This window comes from Calonectris borealis, chromosome 16, assembly GCF_964195595.1.
Source record: "Calonectris borealis chromosome 16, bCalBor7.hap1.2, whole genome shotgun sequence".
Taxonomy (NCBI): Eukaryota; Metazoa; Chordata; class Aves; order Procellariiformes; family Procellariidae; genus Calonectris; species Calonectris borealis.
Genome location: NC_134327.1, coordinates 18,691,888 through 18,710,656, shown reverse-complemented (window position 1 = coordinate 18,710,656; position 18,769 = coordinate 18,691,888). Strand labels below are relative to the sequence as shown.

General features: G+C 46.5%; 1 protein-coding gene across 3 annotated transcripts in view; it reads left to right on the top strand.

Annotated features, from left to right (window-relative positions):
• Window positions 1-2,041: 2,041 nt before the first annotated feature.
• MAPK8IP3 (mitogen-activated protein kinase 8 interacting protein 3) overlaps window positions 2,042-18,769 on the top strand; it is a 72,484-nt gene continuing 55,756 nt past the window's right edge. For all 3 annotated transcript variants that reach the window (XM_075165661.1, XM_075165662.1, XM_075165660.1), the window contains exon 1: window positions 2,042-2,410. In XM_075165661.1, coding sequence (XP_075021762.1) covers window positions 2,093-2,410 — 318 coding nt within the window. In that variant the 5' untranslated portion in view covers window positions 2,042-2,092. The remainder of the gene's footprint in view (window positions 2,411-18,769) is intronic.

Genomic DNA, 18,769 nt, shown 5'->3' with positions numbered 1-18,769 from the left:
TTCAGGGTGCTACAAAGGCAAGTTTAACTCTCGAAGAATGATTTGGTCATATTTTCTACGCATAAATTTGCCCTGTAACTTTGAAATACTTTGTTTAGAAAATTAGAAATGGCAACAATCATCATGAATCTCCAACAATTTTAATTTAAACTTAAATTTCAATTAGTTGGAAATCCCCTGAAAGTGGAAAGAAATAATCCTTCCAAGAACTTTAGAGATACTTTATTTGAATATTTCTGATCATAAGGTAATTAGACAGTTATTTTGCATACAATAAAATCTTTTTTAGGGCTAGATTTTTTTTTTGAAGGCAGTAACAGCTTGGCTAATGAATAAATCTCTTTTACTCATTTGCCTATGCTTATTTCTTCCAATGATGCAAATCACTTACCTAGCTTGTAAACCATTTTTATTTCTAATTAGAACGCCTAAATGAGAAGCTTTTGAATTTCAGATATATACATTTATTTGCCTTTTCTTTGTTAAGAATAGTAAAGTATGTCCTTGATATTTCAGAATCTCTCTACTTTCTCAGCTAAGAACATGAAAAGCAATATCCCTCACAAGTAGGTTATTCACAAGGATATTTTGCAAAAGGGCATCGAGATGAATAACAATGTAATGAAACGTTCTCGTCACAGCAGTGAGAACTGGGGGATGCTGATACCATAGGCATTTTGGAGCATTATTTCCCATTTCCACCCCCGTGTTAGATGCTGTACAAACGTATTACATAAATGAATATCATATGTACCAATTTGCCTTTTGTAATATACGCTGGAGTCTGCCTCCCTTATCTGGGAGCGCGCTGCTGCTCACAGAAACCTATTGATGACGTTCTGGGGTTGTGCTGCTACTTTCAAGGGCTCAGGTGCTGGATTTTTTTTAGGACTTCAGATGGCCAGTTTTGACCTCTGGTTTTACCTGTCAATTCATCCCTGCCCGAAGAGGTCCTTGTCTCCTTTCACTGTAGAACTGTAGCTGCCTTACCTTGGAAATAAAATTGAGTAACTAAAGTGAAACAACTAACATGTATGGAGCGAAGGAATGCCCTGATTTTCATAGATACTAGGAAGAGACTGCGTCTGAAGTCTGAAGGTGTTTGGAGGTTTTGCATTAATAATTGGGCTGCAAAATTAGGTTCTGGCTGGAAGTTGACCCCTCCCTCAAACAAGAGTCCTTCTAGATCAGGCCTCAGATCGAACAACATCCAGTTTAGATAACGCTTCTTACGTTTTTGTTAGATGATGGAGAATTTGAGAGTGTGAATAGGAAAGAATTGACTCATCTGTGACCTTCGAACCATTTACTTCGAAGGCCTCTCCAGTTTGTAGCTTGTTAACATATCCAGGCCTGGGCCAACTTATTTTCCCTAAATCCTTTGGTTTTGGGGTCCAGATGAGGAAGTGGAGACTTGGGTTTGGATTTCCGTTAGGATGAACCGAACGGACCGAAGCACAGAGCTAGATTTGCTGAGTCTTGACCGTGGGTCCCTGGGAAGATGGCTTTCCAGCACGCAGCGTGATTCGCAGCCTGCGTCAGGGCACTGGATTTGGTCCGTGCTCCCGCTGCCTCTGCTGCGAGACGCTCTGCAGCGCTGGGGTGTCACGCGTGACCATCTCCTGCGTCGTGCAGAGCCCCTCTGTGCAGCTGACGCTTCACCGCCATCCTTTGCCCGGCCGTAGGGCTCGGGGACGAAGCTGGCCGCGCGTGGGTTTGACCTCAGTGCACCCCCACAGCAGGGCGGCGTGTGCCAGGCGTGGGGGATGGCTCGGCCGGGCAGGCGCTGTTCGCGGGGGCGGCTGGCGTCCCCCCAGCGGGGAAAGCGTTGATGTGCTGGGAGCTGCTCCCTCTGCTCGGCCACGGATGCCCGCGCGGGGAACGGCGCGCCCGCCCCGCGGCCCGTCCTCTCGGCCCTCGCCCACCGTCCGGGGGCGGCTCCGGGCTCCCGGGGCGGCGCCGCCGCGCTCCGCCCCGGCCGGGCCCCGCGGCCCGTGACGCGGCGGGCGGGGCGGGGGCGGGCAGAGCCTGGCGGCGGCGGCGGCCTCGGCAGCGCGGAGCGGAGCGGAGCGGGTGGCTGTCGGCCGGCAGGATGCTGGAGATCCAGCTGGACGATGGCGGCGTGGGGGGGTACCCGGGCGACGACTACTGCTCGGGGTCGGTGATGTCGGAGCGGGTCTCGGGCCTCGCCAACAGCATCTACCGCGAGTTCGAGCGGCTGATCCACTGCTACGACGAGGAGGTGGTGAAGGAGCTGATGCCGCTGGTGGTGACGGTGCTGGAGAACCTGGACTCGGTGCTCACCGACAACCAGGAGCACGAGGTGGAGCTGGAGCTGCTGCGGGAGGACAACGAGCAGCTCCTCACGCAGTACGAGCGGGAGAAGGCGCTGCGCAAGCAGGCCGAGGAGGTGAGCGACGCCGCCCCGCGACCATCTTGGCCGCCCGCCGGGCGGGGGCACCGCGCCGCGGCCCCGCTGCGGCTGACGGGCGGGCAGGGCCGCGCCGGGGGGTGCGGCGGAGCCGGCGGGGCGAGGCCGCGGGGGCGGCTCGGGCCTGTGGCGGGGCCGCCTGCCCGCGGCCCTCGGCTCTGTCTCCTCGATCGGCCGCCGGCGGCGGGTCCCCTCCTCCCCGGGCCCTCACGGCGGGCCCGGGGCGGGGCGGGGGGGCTGGGGCGGCGGGGGAGACCCGGGGCAGCGGCCGGCGGTACCTTTTGGAAGGGGAGCGCGGGCGGCCGGCGCGGGTGCTGACCCGGACCCTGCGGGGCGCGTCCCGTCCTGGCGGGGGGCGCGGGGCTGGCGCTGCCCCCGGCGGGGTCCCCGCCCCTGGCCCGGGCAGGCCGCGGGGCGGGCGGCCTGGCCCGGCCCGGCGCCTCCCGCAGCACCGCGGGGCCGGGCGGGCCGCTGCCGCTGCGGCTGATCGGCCCCGGCGAGAGCAGGAGGAAGAGCACTGAACAAAAATAGGTGCAGTCCTGTGGATTTGACGAATTCACTTTGCAGTGCCACAAGACGTAGAGGCCTTGACATTTATGCTAATTTGTGGTTTAAAAAATACTGTTTAAAATGGATAATTTCTGTGCAGCCATACAGCTGTTTTAATGTCAGCAGTAAGCTATTTAGTTGGAGCAAGATGTTGCCTTTACAGTATAGCGTCTGATTTTTGAAACTTGTTTTTACCAAACCTTGAACCTTAATAAAATAGTTTCCCAAGGAGTTCCAGTTCCCTGGAGTATGGATTGGCTCCCATGAGAGCTGTGCTCAGCTGGGAGGGGGGATTTGAAAGTGGATCATGAGAAGAACAAACCCCTCTAATGGAAGGGAAGGAAAATCCTTGGGTTACAAAGACTCAGATGTAGACAAAACAGAGAGGGGAGGTGACTTGCACTCCGTCTTCTTCCTACATCTGCGCCTGTGCCTGCTGAAATCAAGAGCATCTTTTCAGCCATGAATGAGGACTGTGAACCAGTGGCTTTGCTGTTTAGCCTCAAGTGATACTCTGCGAACTCGGATAAAGCATTGGTGGTGGAAAAAGTCCATCACCACCACATCATCCTTATTTCACTACACAACTTCTTAAAAAGTCAGATTTTTTCCTTCTTTTAGACTGAGAGAGAGCAGAAGATTTAAGATTCAGTAGTCTTACTAGGAGTCAAGTTCTGATTTGATAAGAGGTAATTAATGAAATCGCTTTTGAACTGGAGAACAATGTAAAGCACCATGCAGTATTTTCACAGACGTGTTCTTGTTGCTTAATAATCGCGTGCAAGAATCTTGCTAACTTGAGGAGGAGGACACTGGCGGTCCATTACTAATACTGAAAGCGAGAGCCAGTCAATTAAAGTTTTGGTCCTGAGTTTTAATTATGTATTAATGGACTAATAAATAATCTTTTAAAATTCTTTTGAATGCGTGTAGGGATTGAAAAATGATTCTGAGTACATGAGACTGTACTTATTAAACGTTGTGTAGAGACAGTATTTTGCAGCTTCTGAGAAATAAAATTTTTTAAAAGTGCACTATTTATGGGGGAAGAAAATGGGACTACAAATGGGGAATGGAACAGTCCAGTTGGAATGATCTTGCATCTTTGGACTCGGGTGGATTTCTGTTCTTGACCTACTAGATACAGGATGTGTTTTCTGGAAGCAAATGTAGTGACAACAGTTACATTCCCTGGAAGGAAACTCAGGAACCATAGCAGGATGCTGTTTGCTGAGATTTCAAACGAACCGATGATGATGATGATGATGATACTCTTTATGCACAGCTCAATGTAAGTGGGGAAAAAAGTGCCTGCAAGGAGGTTTGTTACCAAAAAGGAATAGATAATGTGCTTTTTATGAGAAGAAATGAGTATTCTGCCTCTACATAATCCCTGCTACAAGGTCATATATGGAATATATGGCTGTTATTTCCTTCTGCATATAACAAAAAGTACATTATTTATCTGCACCTCTTTCCCATGTGCCGCTTACTATGCAGTAAATTCCATGTTACGGAGGTGAAAATCTGTGTATTGCAGAGAATTCTGCTGTCCTCTGGATAATTGTAAACGATCAAAAAATAGAAAAATGTTTTTCCCACCCGAATGCGGATTGCTGTTCTGTAGCAGTGCCCATAGTAACCAGGGAAGGTCCGTCCCACATCTTGAGCAGCGTTCAGCCTCCTGTGCTGCGCCTCAAGTCTTGTGGGGAGATATTCACTTCTAAGTGGGAGGATCCTCCTCTGGGAACAGGATTTGACCCCAGTCTTGATTCCTCTCTGCGTATGAGTGCTAATTACAACAAATAAAGTCGGGAATTGGAGATGAAAAGCTGATCTGTTCTTCTCTTGCAATATCGTGTCAAAGGACCCTGAGTTATAATTACTTTATATTAGTTTATTAATGTCAAAGTAACTGAAACCACAAGTGGGCATTGTTCTGTGGCATAAAAATGTGTGTTGTTTTGTCTTTTTACCACTGCTGCAGAACCATCAAATCTTGCTGTTTCATCTTTATGCAGAAATTGTGCACAAACAGACTCTATAGGTATGTTTTGTTAAATTAGGACTGTTTCTAACAACTTTCATTTCACTTCCACTAAATGCCGTACAGGAAAGTTTTCCTTTTCAGTACTCTTCTGTCTCTTTCTCTAAGATGATTCTGTATGTTATCTTTTAAAACAACCTTTCCCAAAAGCAAATCATTGCTTTATTTTCTGAACACTTGGGCTGCAGAGTGACTCCATATTTTCCACTTGTCCTAAAACAGGACAGCAGAAGCACCTAGGCAAGTGGATTGAAAATAGAAGTTCCTTGAAATGAGGCGGTGCTGTCAGTCTCTGCGATTACGGGGCTTAGTACACAACGTTTCAGTTTTCGTGACCTCCAAGCTACTGAAGATGTGGGATTGTACCAGATTTTCGGTGTTTTTATTTTCTTCCATCTGTTTCATATTATGTATAGGGTAATTATTGCTTGCATGGTATGGTGTTTGGCGGAATCACAGCATTGTTTAGTTCGGCAGGGACCTCCTGAGATCATCTAGTCCAACACCCCCTGCTCAGGCAGGGTCAGCCGGAGCAGGTTGCCCAGGACCGTGTCCGGTCAGAGTTTGAGCATCTCCGCAGACGGAGACTCTGCAACCTCTCTGGGTGACCTGTCCCAGCGTTTGACCGCTCTCAGTAAAAAAGCGCTTCCTTGTGTTGAGGTGGAATTTCATGTGGTTTAACTTGTGCCCATTGCCTCTTGTCCAGAGAAGAGTCTGGCTCCCTCGTCCTCACTCCCTCCCAGCAGGTACTTAAACACACGGATGAGATCTCCCTGAGCCATCTCTTCTCCAGGCTGAACGGCCCCAGCTCTCTCGGCCTCTCCTCCTATGAAGGATGCTCCTATGAAAGATGCTTACAATTATACAAAAAAAAGGCATCTCTACCACCTTTGTGGCCCTGGTATTTGCAGTGGTGTATACTAACACATGGTGTTTACTTTTACTGGCCAAGTATTGTTTTTAGCTTGATTTCTTAAGGAAATGAAGCTTGTGTGATCGCTCTGTTAGGCAATCGACCCCAATAACTTAGAAAGCTGGTGGCTACTTTCCGCCATATTTGTAAAAAAAAAAGGGCTAGTTATAATTTCTTTTTTTTTTTTTGGTGAAAAGCAAAAGAGAGAAAGGCCAAGTGAAGGTCCTGCCTGGAGGAGAGACAGGCAGAGCTTGCCAGCGTGCAGGTCAGTACCAGGCAGCAGGACAGTCGGTATGTGGGTCTGGGGCAGGTGGGTCCAGCTCTCGTTAGCCCACGTAAATGCCGTCTCTTCCTGGTGTCTGCTCAGAAGACGTGGGAGTAGAGTTGGGACGGGGAAAGGGCTAGGGGACACCAGCAGAAATCCCCAGGGAAAACAAGCTTTATTGGGTCCACTCTTAATAAGACATTTTGTTTTATCTGAGCCTCTTTCCTAATGTTCTGGATTCTTCTTCCCTTGAAGAAAACTGCCAGCGTGTGCCCTAAATGCTTGTTTCTGCAGAGATTGTCGGTCACGTTTGGGCACTAATTCCAAGGTTAGCATGCACACGAAAAGGCACGTAAGAGCTTTCACAGATGGGAAGCACAAAAGCACGGGGCCGGTTGGCGTGCGTTAGCATTGCTGCTTGGAGGTCAGAAAAGCAAGGCGGATCTCTGCCAGGCATGGAGGTGGCCTTCTGACCTCTCGTTGCATGAAAACTGCTTCCCGTGAAATTTCATACATCACATGGGAATGGTGGTGGCTGTCCAAAGAAACAAAAAGTGCGTTAATAGCAAAGTAAGATCTTGGTCGATTGACTTGCAACATCAGTTAATGCTCATTAGAATTTTTAAAATGGATGCTCATTTAACAGGCATACATGTACGGTATAGAGATAAGTAGTGCTGGTTAGGAGGTCTGACCTCCTTGTGAAAGGCTTTTGTGGCTTGTGTTCTGCGCTACGGCAGTCCAGCACTTGGAAGCAACCTCCGTTGGAAAGTGGTTAAAGAAACCTCTGTCTCAGTAAATGTGGCTGTTGTTGCTTCTAAACGATGACTCTTGTGCCTGTGGTGGTAGGGGCGTTTCCAGGCTGCAGGTGTGGGAGGGCAGGTGACGCTGCCCGCGTCAGCGTGGTTGGGCCTTTGTTCGTCTCTGGGAGCGAGGAGCCGGCATGCGGCCACGTGGCAGAGCCTTCCAGGCTGCGGTTCTCAAAGACTTGTTGTCTTCTTGTTGGACCCGACCGAGAGCTGGGCAGTGCTGCTCTCAGCTGCCCAGTGATGTGACGTGACGAGAGCTTTGGCAGCTCAGGGACCACTTGAAGCAGTGTGCGCTGCTGCGTGTGACATTCCCAGTGGGCTGTCTTTTGAATTGTCATCTTCTAGGCTTCCCCATGGGTGTATCTGTGCTGTGGGTACTTCCACAGAATCACAGACTGGTTGAGGTTGGAAGGGACCTCTGGAGGTCATCTGGTCCAACCACCCTGCTCAAGCAGGGTCGCCCAGAGCAGGTTGCCCAGGACCGTGTCCAAGCAGCATTTGAATATGTCCAAGGATGGAGACTCCACCACCTCTCTAGGCAACCTGTGCCAGTGCTCAGTCACCCTCACAGTGAAAAAGGATTTCATGATGTTCAGAGGGAACCTCCTGCGTTCCAGTTTGTGCCCATTGCCTCTCGTCCTGTCACTGGGCACCACTGGAAAGAGCCTGGCTCTGTCCTCTCTGCACCTTCCCTTCAGGTATCTATACACATTGATGAGATCCCCCTGAGCCTTCTCTTCTCCAGGTGCTCCAGCCCCTTCATCATCCTTGTGGCCCTTCACTCGACTTTCTCCAGTATGTCCCTGTCTCTCTTGTACTGGAGAGCCCAGCACTGGACACAGCACTCCTGGTGTGGCCTCACCAGTGCTTAATAAAGGGAAAGGATCACCTTGATCTTCTGGCCATAGCCGAGGACACCATTCGCCTTCTTTGCCGCAAGGACACATTGCTGGCTTATGTGCAACTTGGTGTTCACCAGAACCCCCAGTTTTCTGCCAAGCTGCTTTCCAGCTGGGTGGCCCCAGCGTATACTGGTGCCTAGGGTTGTGCTTCCCCAGGTGCAGGACCCAGAAAGGATGTGAACTGTAAAAGCCTTTTGCTGGCATTGCCAGTGTGGGACTTGTGTTCAAGAGACACCTGGGTGCCATCCTTTGCCACTTCCAAAAAAAGGCAACAGCTCTGTCTTCTGATGGCACGTTGCCGTGGCCATCGCTTCCTCTTTATGGTTTGCTATTTGCATTGTTATTTTACACAATAAGCACGTTCACTTACCAGTATTTTATTTTTATGTAACAGTTGGAGATGCCTCTGGTGTTTTGTTTGAAATCAGTGGGCAGCACTGTGGGAAGAGATGGTCCTTTGAGAGAGGCACGGACTGTAGTTGCTGCAGGTTTCTGTGTGGCTTGAGGTACTTAAAGAGCTCTCCAGCTGGGTGGCAATACTGCAAGTTCACTGGCTCCTATCTGCATCTCAAACAACAGAAAGGCTTTTGAAAATCGCCCTCTCCCTCCAGTTTGTTAAGGGATACTTTAAATATTGTCCCTTCCTCGTACACTAATTCCCTTCAAGAAGATGGTGAGGAAGGGTGATAAAAGTGATGCTCTGTGCTCCAACCTCTGGTGTTCTCCACTGTGAGCACTTTTTCCTCTTCTGCCTTGTATTTTCTTTCTCTGTGAAATGAATTGCAGCCTGGGAAGGCAGTTTCTGTTTCCCCACCCTGAAACCTGACCTCACAAATAGCTGATTAATGGGAGTTTCTGCAGCTTGATGGTGACCTCATAGCATTGAAGGAGAAAAGCGTTTGGGAATAGCAGATACCAGGTAAAGAAAGGCTTTGCTTATCACATGGATCCTTTCCACTATATGCAGTTGAAAGTAACTGGCAAGCGTGAAATGCAGACTTACGGCACAGCGGTCTATGTACAAGATCTGTCTCTATATTCTTCAGAACCCTCTTCGTCCATTCCTGGAGCCTGTGGGCACTGTCAGATTTCACCAACTGAATGAGCAGCAGAATCTGTGTCATTCTTCCAATTTACCTTGAGTCCTCTTTGCAATTGTCTTGATTTACAAAAGCTGTTGGTCCCAGAGAAACTAGACTGTTCATTTTCGTGAAAAGTGTGATATTTGTAATGACTTTTTTCTACTGAGCATGCAGATGTTAGATTTCATATTTATGATGCTTTCTTCCTTACTTGTTGTAAGGTTCCAAAATATATCCATTTAGTTGTTCAGAAGTCAAAGCCACACAAGTGTGAGCATCCGGAAAGTGATCCCATGTCTTCTGGGTGAGACAAACTTTAAATCATTGGGATATTAATAATCTTTTCCCATTTTTCTCCTCTCTCTCTTTTGTCAATGATGTCACTTGAACATGATTCAGAATTGATCACAACATTGCAGATTATGATTAAAACTCAACAACTGAAGATAATAAAATTAACTCCATATATTTAAAAAGTAAGCAACAACAAAAAGTGTTTCTGGAGACCTCTGTGTTTTAAATTCATATCTAAGTAGACAGTGCTAGTTATAATGATTCTAATTTTCTCCTTTCCCTCTTAAATGGTAAGATGAACCTACTAGCCATCCTTACTAATAGTGACAACCTCGTCACTGCTTTGGCCTGCGATCAGCATGTCCACCGTGTGAAGGATGGTGGTCTTTAGATTCTGAGCATGCCTTTCCTTACAAAAAATTGTAGCAATAAAACTAAATAGGATTGTAAGTCAAAGATTTAACATCCCGTTGCTTATCTCCTGATGCAGGCCTAGGATCGATGTTAATGCAAATAATAGCGATAGAGATATTTCTTTCCTTCCCCTGAAGGTGAAGTCGGGGCATTTGCTGGGAAATGATTAAAAGGTGCCTTTTCTCTACTCAGATGTGAGGGTCGAGAGCTGCCTCTGCCAGCGGCAGGAGGGTTTGCTGCAGCTCTGGATGGGTTCCTGTCCTGCCCCTACCCCTGGTGGCACCAGGGAAGAGACCGTCTGCAGCGGTTTAAGAGCAGCAGTCCTCTCTTCCCTCTCCACAGTATGATTTTAGTGTTATGGCAGTCTGCCCTTTTTTATTTGCTTCCTTCTTTGTGCGTCACTCCACAGTAAGGCGAGTCGGCACGTGGTAGGGTGCGGACCGGGGCGACGGCGCAGATGGAACCTGGGCTGGCAGCAGTGCGGCGTCCTGAAAGATGCAGAATGTGCCTGTCTGTTCCCGGGACCTCTTCTCCCGTGGGATCTGCCTCGGTAGCAGACAAGTCAGCGCTGTTTTGAGATGCAGGAGAGAGATGTATCCTTCTGCTGGTGAGAAGCCAGGCTGGTCTGATGGAGCGATACCAAGTGGATCAAATGCAGACTAAGAGCTAAAATACAAGATGTAATGCTTTGGGGTTAGGCAGAGGAAAAGATGCTCTTACAAATGCAGAAGCAGCTTGTCCTTCCCTCTACTTTTTTGATCTTCTCCCCATAAAAAGTTTGTGTGCAGAATGCTTTTTTTTTAACGTAAAAAGTGCAAATTTTTTTAGCATATTGGAGATATTGTTATAGGACAAACAGTTGCTGGAAAACCACTTGCTAAAAACGCTTGATTAGTTATTCTAAATTTTTCTAATAAATGGTATGAAGTCTACACTGTTTAGATGAAATGAATTTGGAGACTCTTCAGTTTACGAGTTTTATTAATTTAAAGAAAGCTAGCAAAATATATTTGTGACAGGCAGTAGAAACTGACCATATGATACATATTTCTAAATTACTTCTTTATGAGGAATCAGGATTTCCAAACGTAGTGCCCATCAGTCGTCCATCTGGTAACCTTACTTTATTCTCACTGATCTTGGAGGGAGAAAATCTGTATCTAAACAGAGATCCTTCGTACAAATCCTCTTTATGTCACTCAAGCTTGTGGCACTTTATTAATACTCATAAATATCAGTGTGTGTTATTGAAAATTACCTTTAAAGTAAGATTAATCTGAGCGAGCACTATAAGCTGTTACTTTATTTAAAGAGCAGTTCAAGATAATATTCTGGATGTTAGTTGATGATGATGGTCTGGGGTTATGGCCAGGTTTCCCCTCAACAGGTTTACCCGCATAAGTCAAATTGTAATCCCCAAGCGGGCTTTGGTGAGAAGCTTCTTTTTTTTCTCGCAATGAAATGAAGCAGGCTGCTTCGTGGTCACTTTCTGTTCATCACTCCGCAGGTGGATTTTTCAAGGCTATTGTTTAGACGTGCTGCGTATATGAAGGCAGAACTTAGCATTGGGGTTTCAGGAGGTAAAATTGTAAGAGAAAAGCCAAGAAGGTCTGGGAAGATTCGGACTGATGACCACTGCAAATAAATTTAAATAACTGATGGCTGAAGTTTCAAGAAAAATCCCTAGCCAGTCTTTACTTTTCTGAGAATGATGCAATCTTTCATCTAGCAGAGGCACCCTGGCACCTTCGTTCTTCCTCTTGGCCGCTGAGGAGGGTGAAGATGGCACACATCTCCATCATCATCGGTTGTCATGGTGCCTCTGACAAGTTGTAGCAGGCTAGATCCTTTCATGCTGCTGAGGAGGAAGCGTGGGGTGTCCCAGGCGAGAGGAGCTGCTCCGTTCCTGTTCTTACCTCCTCCTGCATAGTCCTCCTGCGCGGTCCTGGAGCTCACACGGGGAGTGCTGGCCAGGCGGTGGCTGCTCTACATTGACTTCAGGTGGTGAAGTGATGTCTGAGCAGCAACTGGGCAGGACGTTCTCCTGCGTTTCTCAGTGGGAACCTGCTTGGCATTTCCAGGACACTGCACCAAGGTACTCAGATACTTACATCGTGTTGTGCGTGCGAGCCTCATAGGCTCAGCCTGTGTCACACTGACTGTGTCCAGCCTTTGCTTACTGCTGTGCAAGGACCAGCAGATGTGTGAGGGCTGCCATTTCATCTGTCCGCTTCTCGATCAACAGTGATTTCAGTTCTAGCCCAGTCCTTCAAAGAGATAGACCATCAGTCTAAGGTTGCACATTGATGTTGGGAAGATTGACAGCTAATCTGCATGTCCAGAGATGCGATGCATGGGCCATGACAAACAATGAAATTCTTCTGTGTTTTGTGGTAGAAAATCCCTTCTTTTCTTCAAGGAGGTGGCCAGCCTTCAAAATTGATGCATTGGGTATGGTATTCTGTCTGTCTGCATTTCACTTCGCAGTCTGTTGGGCTGCAGGGTGTCCAGAATGATATCCTTGGAGCTGTGTCTTGCTTTGCAGGACGGATTGCTTTAGTTCAGGGGTCAACGGGAAGCACTGGACCTTTTGCTCCTGAGCTGGATGGTGACATGGTCTCCACTGGTCATAGACAGCTGCCTTCTCTCCCACTGCCCTGATTCGAAGGGACCTGCTCAAGGCAGCATGCGATGCTCAACTGGGTCTGACAAAAGCAATTTCAGGCTCTTATTTGTCCTTCCCATTCTTCCTGGGGCTTGGCCGTCCCAACCGCAGCCACTCTGCTTTGTGGTGTGAACGCGAGTTGCCTCTCGGTGCCAGAGCAGACCTGCTCGTCCCCATGGAGAGGGGAGGCAACGAGGCAGCATCGAAGCAGGCTTGCCTGCCCTTCCATCTGCCGTGTTTTGTGGAAAGGTTTTCCTGTTGGACACATGCCGAGTTTTTCCCAAAAGATAATTGTACATAGTAATTGTAAATCCTAATTTAAAACAGGAAAATTAACTAATCTGTTAATGACTGGGTATTTTCAAGGTGTATGGCCCAGAGGCACGTGAGTTTTTTGCCCTCTTTTTCAGAGTCTCTCTGAAATTTTTGGTTCTGGGATTCTGTGCTTGAAAAAGGATTGAAAAGACGAGCATGCACGTCGTTAGTCCCAGCAGGAGACGTGAGCGGCAGGATGGGCAAACTCTGTGTCTCGGGCAGAGCTGGAGCAGGGTCGAAGGTGCAGGTGCCTCTCCTGGCTGTGCTGTAGGACCAGGCCTACTTCACGGAGAGCATCTTAAGAGAAAAGTGGTCTTCCTTTGAAAAAGGACTCAGATCCCTTGGAATAGGAATATAGGAGATGGTAATCTTTGCATAAATCAACAAAAAAGACATTTATTTCACAGAAGACGTTCAAAGACCAATCTGTGACTATAGAGTATCTAGCAGATAAAAGATGTCTTTTTGACTGCTTGAAGTTAGCAACAGGAACAAAAATCTTTATCTCCAAGCTCTGCAGATGTGAAGGAAATGTTATTTCACTAGGAGGTTGTATGCTTTTATGGAGATGGAAATGTTCCTTCAGGAGTGCATTTGTCTTTGAGGAGGATAGCAAAGATTCAGACTAAGGGCATAGCTCAGAGCATCTTTCCGTCACAAAACTGTGTGCTGTGTGCCCTTCTGGACTAATAAACTCTAAAAACTAAATTAAAAATACAGTTAAAATGGCATTACAATGTGTCAGAAAAAATGGGAAGGAGGAGGAAGGGGTTGTTCCCTTTTATGATGTTCTGACCATTCTACTAATAAATGGCCTTGTTCACTGTCAGGTTTATTTGAGGTCGGAGACCTCAGCCAAGGAAGGCCGGTATTTATTTTTCCATATTAAATGCATATTTATGTGTAAGCATCTTCATGTGAATCAGTGTTATGTATCTTAAGTATTCAATATAGAATTATTAATATAATCATGCATTCCTAATATAAAACACCTCTGGGTCCCAAGGCTGATGTGTAACATAAGTTGTACTGTGAATATGGTTTGATCTTCAGGCCAAGCTCTGCAATGAAAGTGTAAGGGTTTTTATATCACAGCTATCACAACTGTGGTTGCATAATTGCCAAGCACACCAGAAATGGGGAACGCACACAGAGTGTAACAAGAGACATTGGAGAACGCAGCTGTGATTTGCAGAGTTTTGTGATAAGTGCAGGATAAGATTTTGAACAAGCATGGAATTTGAGGTGGTAAATTAATTATCTGTGAGTTTTGAAGTGTGGTGTAGCCAGAGGTTTTAAATTGTTGATTGCTTCATTTCACAGTTGCAGCTGAACTTCTTTTCAGCTTGTGGACTGACTGCTGTTTGTCAGTGCACTTGTGGGAGTGTTACAGTTTGGTCTTTTGAACTATGTCTTATAAAATTAATACTTGAGATAGCATCTTCTTGTTTGTGGTAACTAAGATCCTTCTGAGATGGAGAAGATATGGGCTATTATTAGAATTTGCACTTGCTGATTGCGTATTTTATTGTGGCACAGTTGCCGTTTCGGGTCTCTTTTATATGAATTACAGATGTGTTGGGGTTTCACTGCACAGCGATACTGCTGGGGAGCATCCAGGCTGCAGGGCGATCCGGGGTTTGCTCTGCAGGTGCCGTGGCTGGGATTGACCTGGGTCACTTGGAGAAGGGTCTTCTGAAGGCAGGGGCCTTCCAGGGGAAAGGGTGAGCATTGCTCGGAGTACCCTCAAACCCACGGGTCCGTCACCTCGGGGCATTGAAGAGTGAGATAAGTGATTATGAGGTGAAATGCAAGGGGTCCCTTTTTACCTGTTAGTGAAACTGCTCTCAGGGAGCCAAAATGCTTCTAAAATTTATGTCATGTTAGATACAACACATTGGAAATTCAGGTATGCTTTTATCACTGTGTGTGGGCTGATGGCCATATTTTTCTATTTGTGTGAGGGTACGTTTCAGCTGTTGAGACCAGCAAGGAAGAGCGGCTTTAAATATTTGCAAAACTTTTGTTTTCACAAGGGAAACACTAAATATGTCTGTACTGCTTCTTCTTGATAGAAACTAGGAATGGTTTCATGCAATGGAGTCAAGTTAACGTTCATGTAAGGTAGACAAGACTCAATTCCTTAATCTTCTACTTCAGCTTTGCTAAATAAATGACTTGACTTTATATAAAATGCCTATAGGGATAAAAATCTGAACATCTATTCACAGTTTGAGATTTTTAACTGTTTGTTGATTTTTACACAGCTCTCTAATGCTCTTCTAAAAAGTAGCTGCATCAATATAGGCTGGCTCATAAAGTGAGAAGCAGAATTCCCTTGATATCGGCTATTGAAATGGAAGTTATTTCCTGAGGGAGCATATAGCTGATGGCCACCATAATTCTGAGAAGTAGCGTAATTGAAAGATACTTTTTCTGATTGTCAAAGTCAAAAGATTTAACACTGTTCCTGAAGCTCTGGCATTGTTGGTATCCAACAGCCATTGCCTGTACAGGAGCTACAATAAGAAAGTGTGACTTGCTGATTTGAGTGTCTACCACGTAGTATTTGACATCTGCGTCGTCAGGAAGTAATCTGTCTTCCTGAAGTTGCTGTTGAGTGAAATGGCTCCTGTTAAGAGAGCAGAACAAGGCCTTCACTTTGAGTAGCAGTAAAGCTCAGCAGCAGCGGATCTGATAATGGGACTGGAGACTTGGTTTTGAACAAGTCAGAATTTAAATAGCCAGGAGTTGGCCTCTTCCTTTGCCGTGGCTTTCTAAGACAAAATACTGTCAACGCAACTCCCTAAATTGCCAACCTAATTAGGTGCTGCCAGGAAGCTGTGAGCTGGACCACACAACCAGCGTTGCCTCCCTTGTCTGTGGGCTTCCTGCAGGTGAGGTGACCTCCCGTGGGAAGTCGTGCACAGCACGAGCCCTTCCCCACTTCACCAGGAGACCTCTGTTTCCTAGTGGATGTCTCTGCCAGGTGTGTATTCCTCGCTTCTTCACGCAGCGGTGCTCTCGCGCCCACAGCACTGCCATCTCCTGCCAGCAAAGGGACGAGACTGAACCCCTGATGCTCCCTTTGGTGTGCAGTACCACTGCACACACTACCAGCCACCACAGATTAAGGCCATGTAATAAGATTTCTGTGTATATGGGCATCTCTGGCTCTCTGCTTGATTTATCGCTGATGTGATGTGATGATTTCTGATTATATGCTACTATTTTTAGGCACTTTCTTCCTTTGCAAAAGGCAGTAAAGCAGGAAGCCAAGCGATCTGCATTGTACCCCTGCTTTTAAGAGGAATACTCATTCTTTCGCCTTAAGATGATTTTTCTCTGTGAAGACTAGCGTGTGAGCCATTGTTGTTTGTCATAATCCTGGGTTATTATCCTGCTTGAAATCTGGGGATAGAGGCTAGCAGAAAAAAATCCATGTGACTAATTTTTATATATAGCAGTTTCATACTCCAGTTTTCTTAGATCACTGAGGTGATTAACTGTTTAACTGTAACTGTTCATGTTCAGAAATTATTCTTTGAAAGCAAGCACAGAGGCTCTGGAAAAAATAGTAAAAATGATAAAAAATAGTAAAAATATTAATGCTGTTGTCAACCTTGCTATTTGAGAACTACTGGGAGTGTGGGCTGTTTCATCTTGAGTGCACCCATCTACTTTGTCATAGTGGGATTCCAAAAAAAAAAAAGTACTTAACCATCCATGGAATTATCTGGTGCTTTTTGTTTCTGTTTTGTAAATGTCTTTACTGCATCTCCATAAAGACGGAGCTGAGAGCTGTGAACTCACTGAGGTGTGGGTCTGAACTGAGCTCCATGCAGTGAAACCGTCAGAGAAAATCAGTTGCAGCACCTGGCTCTGCAAAAGAGAAACTGCTTGAAATCAAGGGCAGCTCATAGCAGCAAGTTAAGCCTGTGATTCTTCGCCAGCACCGTATTTTTTTTTGCCTCTTGGCAGCACTAAGGCGAAAGAATGCAGTCAGCAAATTTGCATTTCAGTTTTTGAACTTAATACCCTGGGCATTTTAATTCATGGCAGAGTTTTTTGTAAATAGTGTATTTCAGTTATTTTGAGATGTCTTTAAAAAGACTATAAGGCTATGTTGTTAGGTTTTGGGTTTTTTTTTTTGGCTCACTCTTATCCTGTTAAATATTTAAATTTATAATGAAGCAAGAGTAATATCTGCAGTATCTGCCTTCAGTAAGTCATTGGAATTTGTACTATTTCTGAGGCCACAAATACGAATTTGATTCATGTGAATATTCTTTTCCCTTATGAAGGCTTGCTGATTTTAGGTAGCACCCACAGAGACGTGGAGCTTCATCTTTGTGCATCGAACATTTTTGCAGCATTTAGATAGGATTGGCTGTGCACAAACTTAGATGAAAAACACAAGAAACAAGAGTAAACCAGAGGGATTCTTCTATTATAACTGGTTTTGGTGCTTTTTGTAAATAATACAGACAGAAAATGTTCAGATGGGAAGGTGACTTTCAAGTTAGTGTCCTCTCTGCCTGTTTAATTTTAGGAGGTTTAAAAGGTCGTGGTGAAATCTTGGTCCTCTTCAAATTACTGAGAACATTCCCGCAGCTTCAGTAGGGCCAGGACTGTACTCCCCCGAGTCCCCAAAAGAAATGGAAAATGTGAAATGCCTATGGATGTTTATTTACTGAGCTGCATTCGCTCAATAATATGTGCTTGGTTTTAAAGCATAACTGCCTTTGTGAGTCTGGTTAACCAAAAAATTAAAATACTTCATTCAGTTTGCGTTCTCTCTTCCTCCTGCCCTGGTATGAGTTTCTAGCGACATGGGACGGCCGGGGTTGGTGCGGAGAGCACCGTGTGGGAGGGGGATTTGCTGTGTGCTAGGGCACGCGCCTGGCAGGTTGGGTTAGGGCGGGAGGGAGACCGTAGCCAGCCCGGGCGGTGCTTGGCTGGGCCATGGCAGCCGTACACCATGAGCCGCAGCTTGAGGACCGTGGCACAGCACCGCGCTGTAGGCGAAGCGCTGCCCGCGGCTGTCTCTGTCTCTGGAGGCTGTTGTTCGCAACAGCAGTACAAACGCACCTGAAGTGCCTGTTCTCCCCAAACCCCTGGCACTGCTTAGTTGTGCTTGTGGATGTGCTCATTTTCCTGAGCAAGGTCATTTCAGTCTCTGCTGCTTTTAGTGGCGAGTAAGGCTCTTCCCTAGGTGTGTATGAAATGTCTGCTGCTGGCTTATTGGAAAAAAAGAAAAGCCTGCCTGAATACCCTGATGAGAGCTCACGTGTAGCATGAAGGATGAGTGGCAGCGACAGTGTGTGCTAAGCCGTTTCCTCAGGAGCGTGCTTTCCTCAGGGACGGCCCTGGCGGTGAAACCTCTCCTCCTCATCCCGCTGGTGTGGCCGTTCACTCCTCTCTGGGTCTGGGACTTTTCCTGCTCTCAGCCCTTCGGACCTTGATGCACAGGGAGAACCTCAGGTGAGAGGCTTCTGATGCAGGAGCGGCTAAAAGGTGCTTCAGAGACAGGGAGAGTAAAGAGCCCTTGGGTCCCTGCACACAATGTCATTGTTCGATCTCTTCAGCAGACAGGACAGGGTAGACTGCAACGCATTTATCTGAAATGCTGTTCTTCGCTGAGAATACTTAGGGTAATATTAATTTTTAATATTGTTGTCTCCATGTCTCTTTCTTCTCCAAATGGTTAATTTATTTCTAGTTTTCTGTTTCTTTGATTACTTTCAGGTTGCAAAATAGACAGGAGTGAGTAAGAAGACTGAGCCATATTTGTAGAAGACTTAATCTTTCAATCAGTTGCCTCTGAATTGAACCAAAACAGCAGTAGCAAATCCAGGGATCTTATTAGAGATGACCTACATAGTGGGAATAAAATTGGGCTTGTACCTTTTGCTTCCTAATTTACTGTTGAGAAATCCATGAATGTTTTCCTTAAAGTCCATTCATTTTTATTGCTGCTAAAAACCTCATTCCTGCCTGGCCTGGGTGGCATGCTCCTGGATGGAGAGCTAGGAGCAGGACGGCGTCTCGAGACAAGAGGGTGGTGAAAGCTGAGCCAGTGC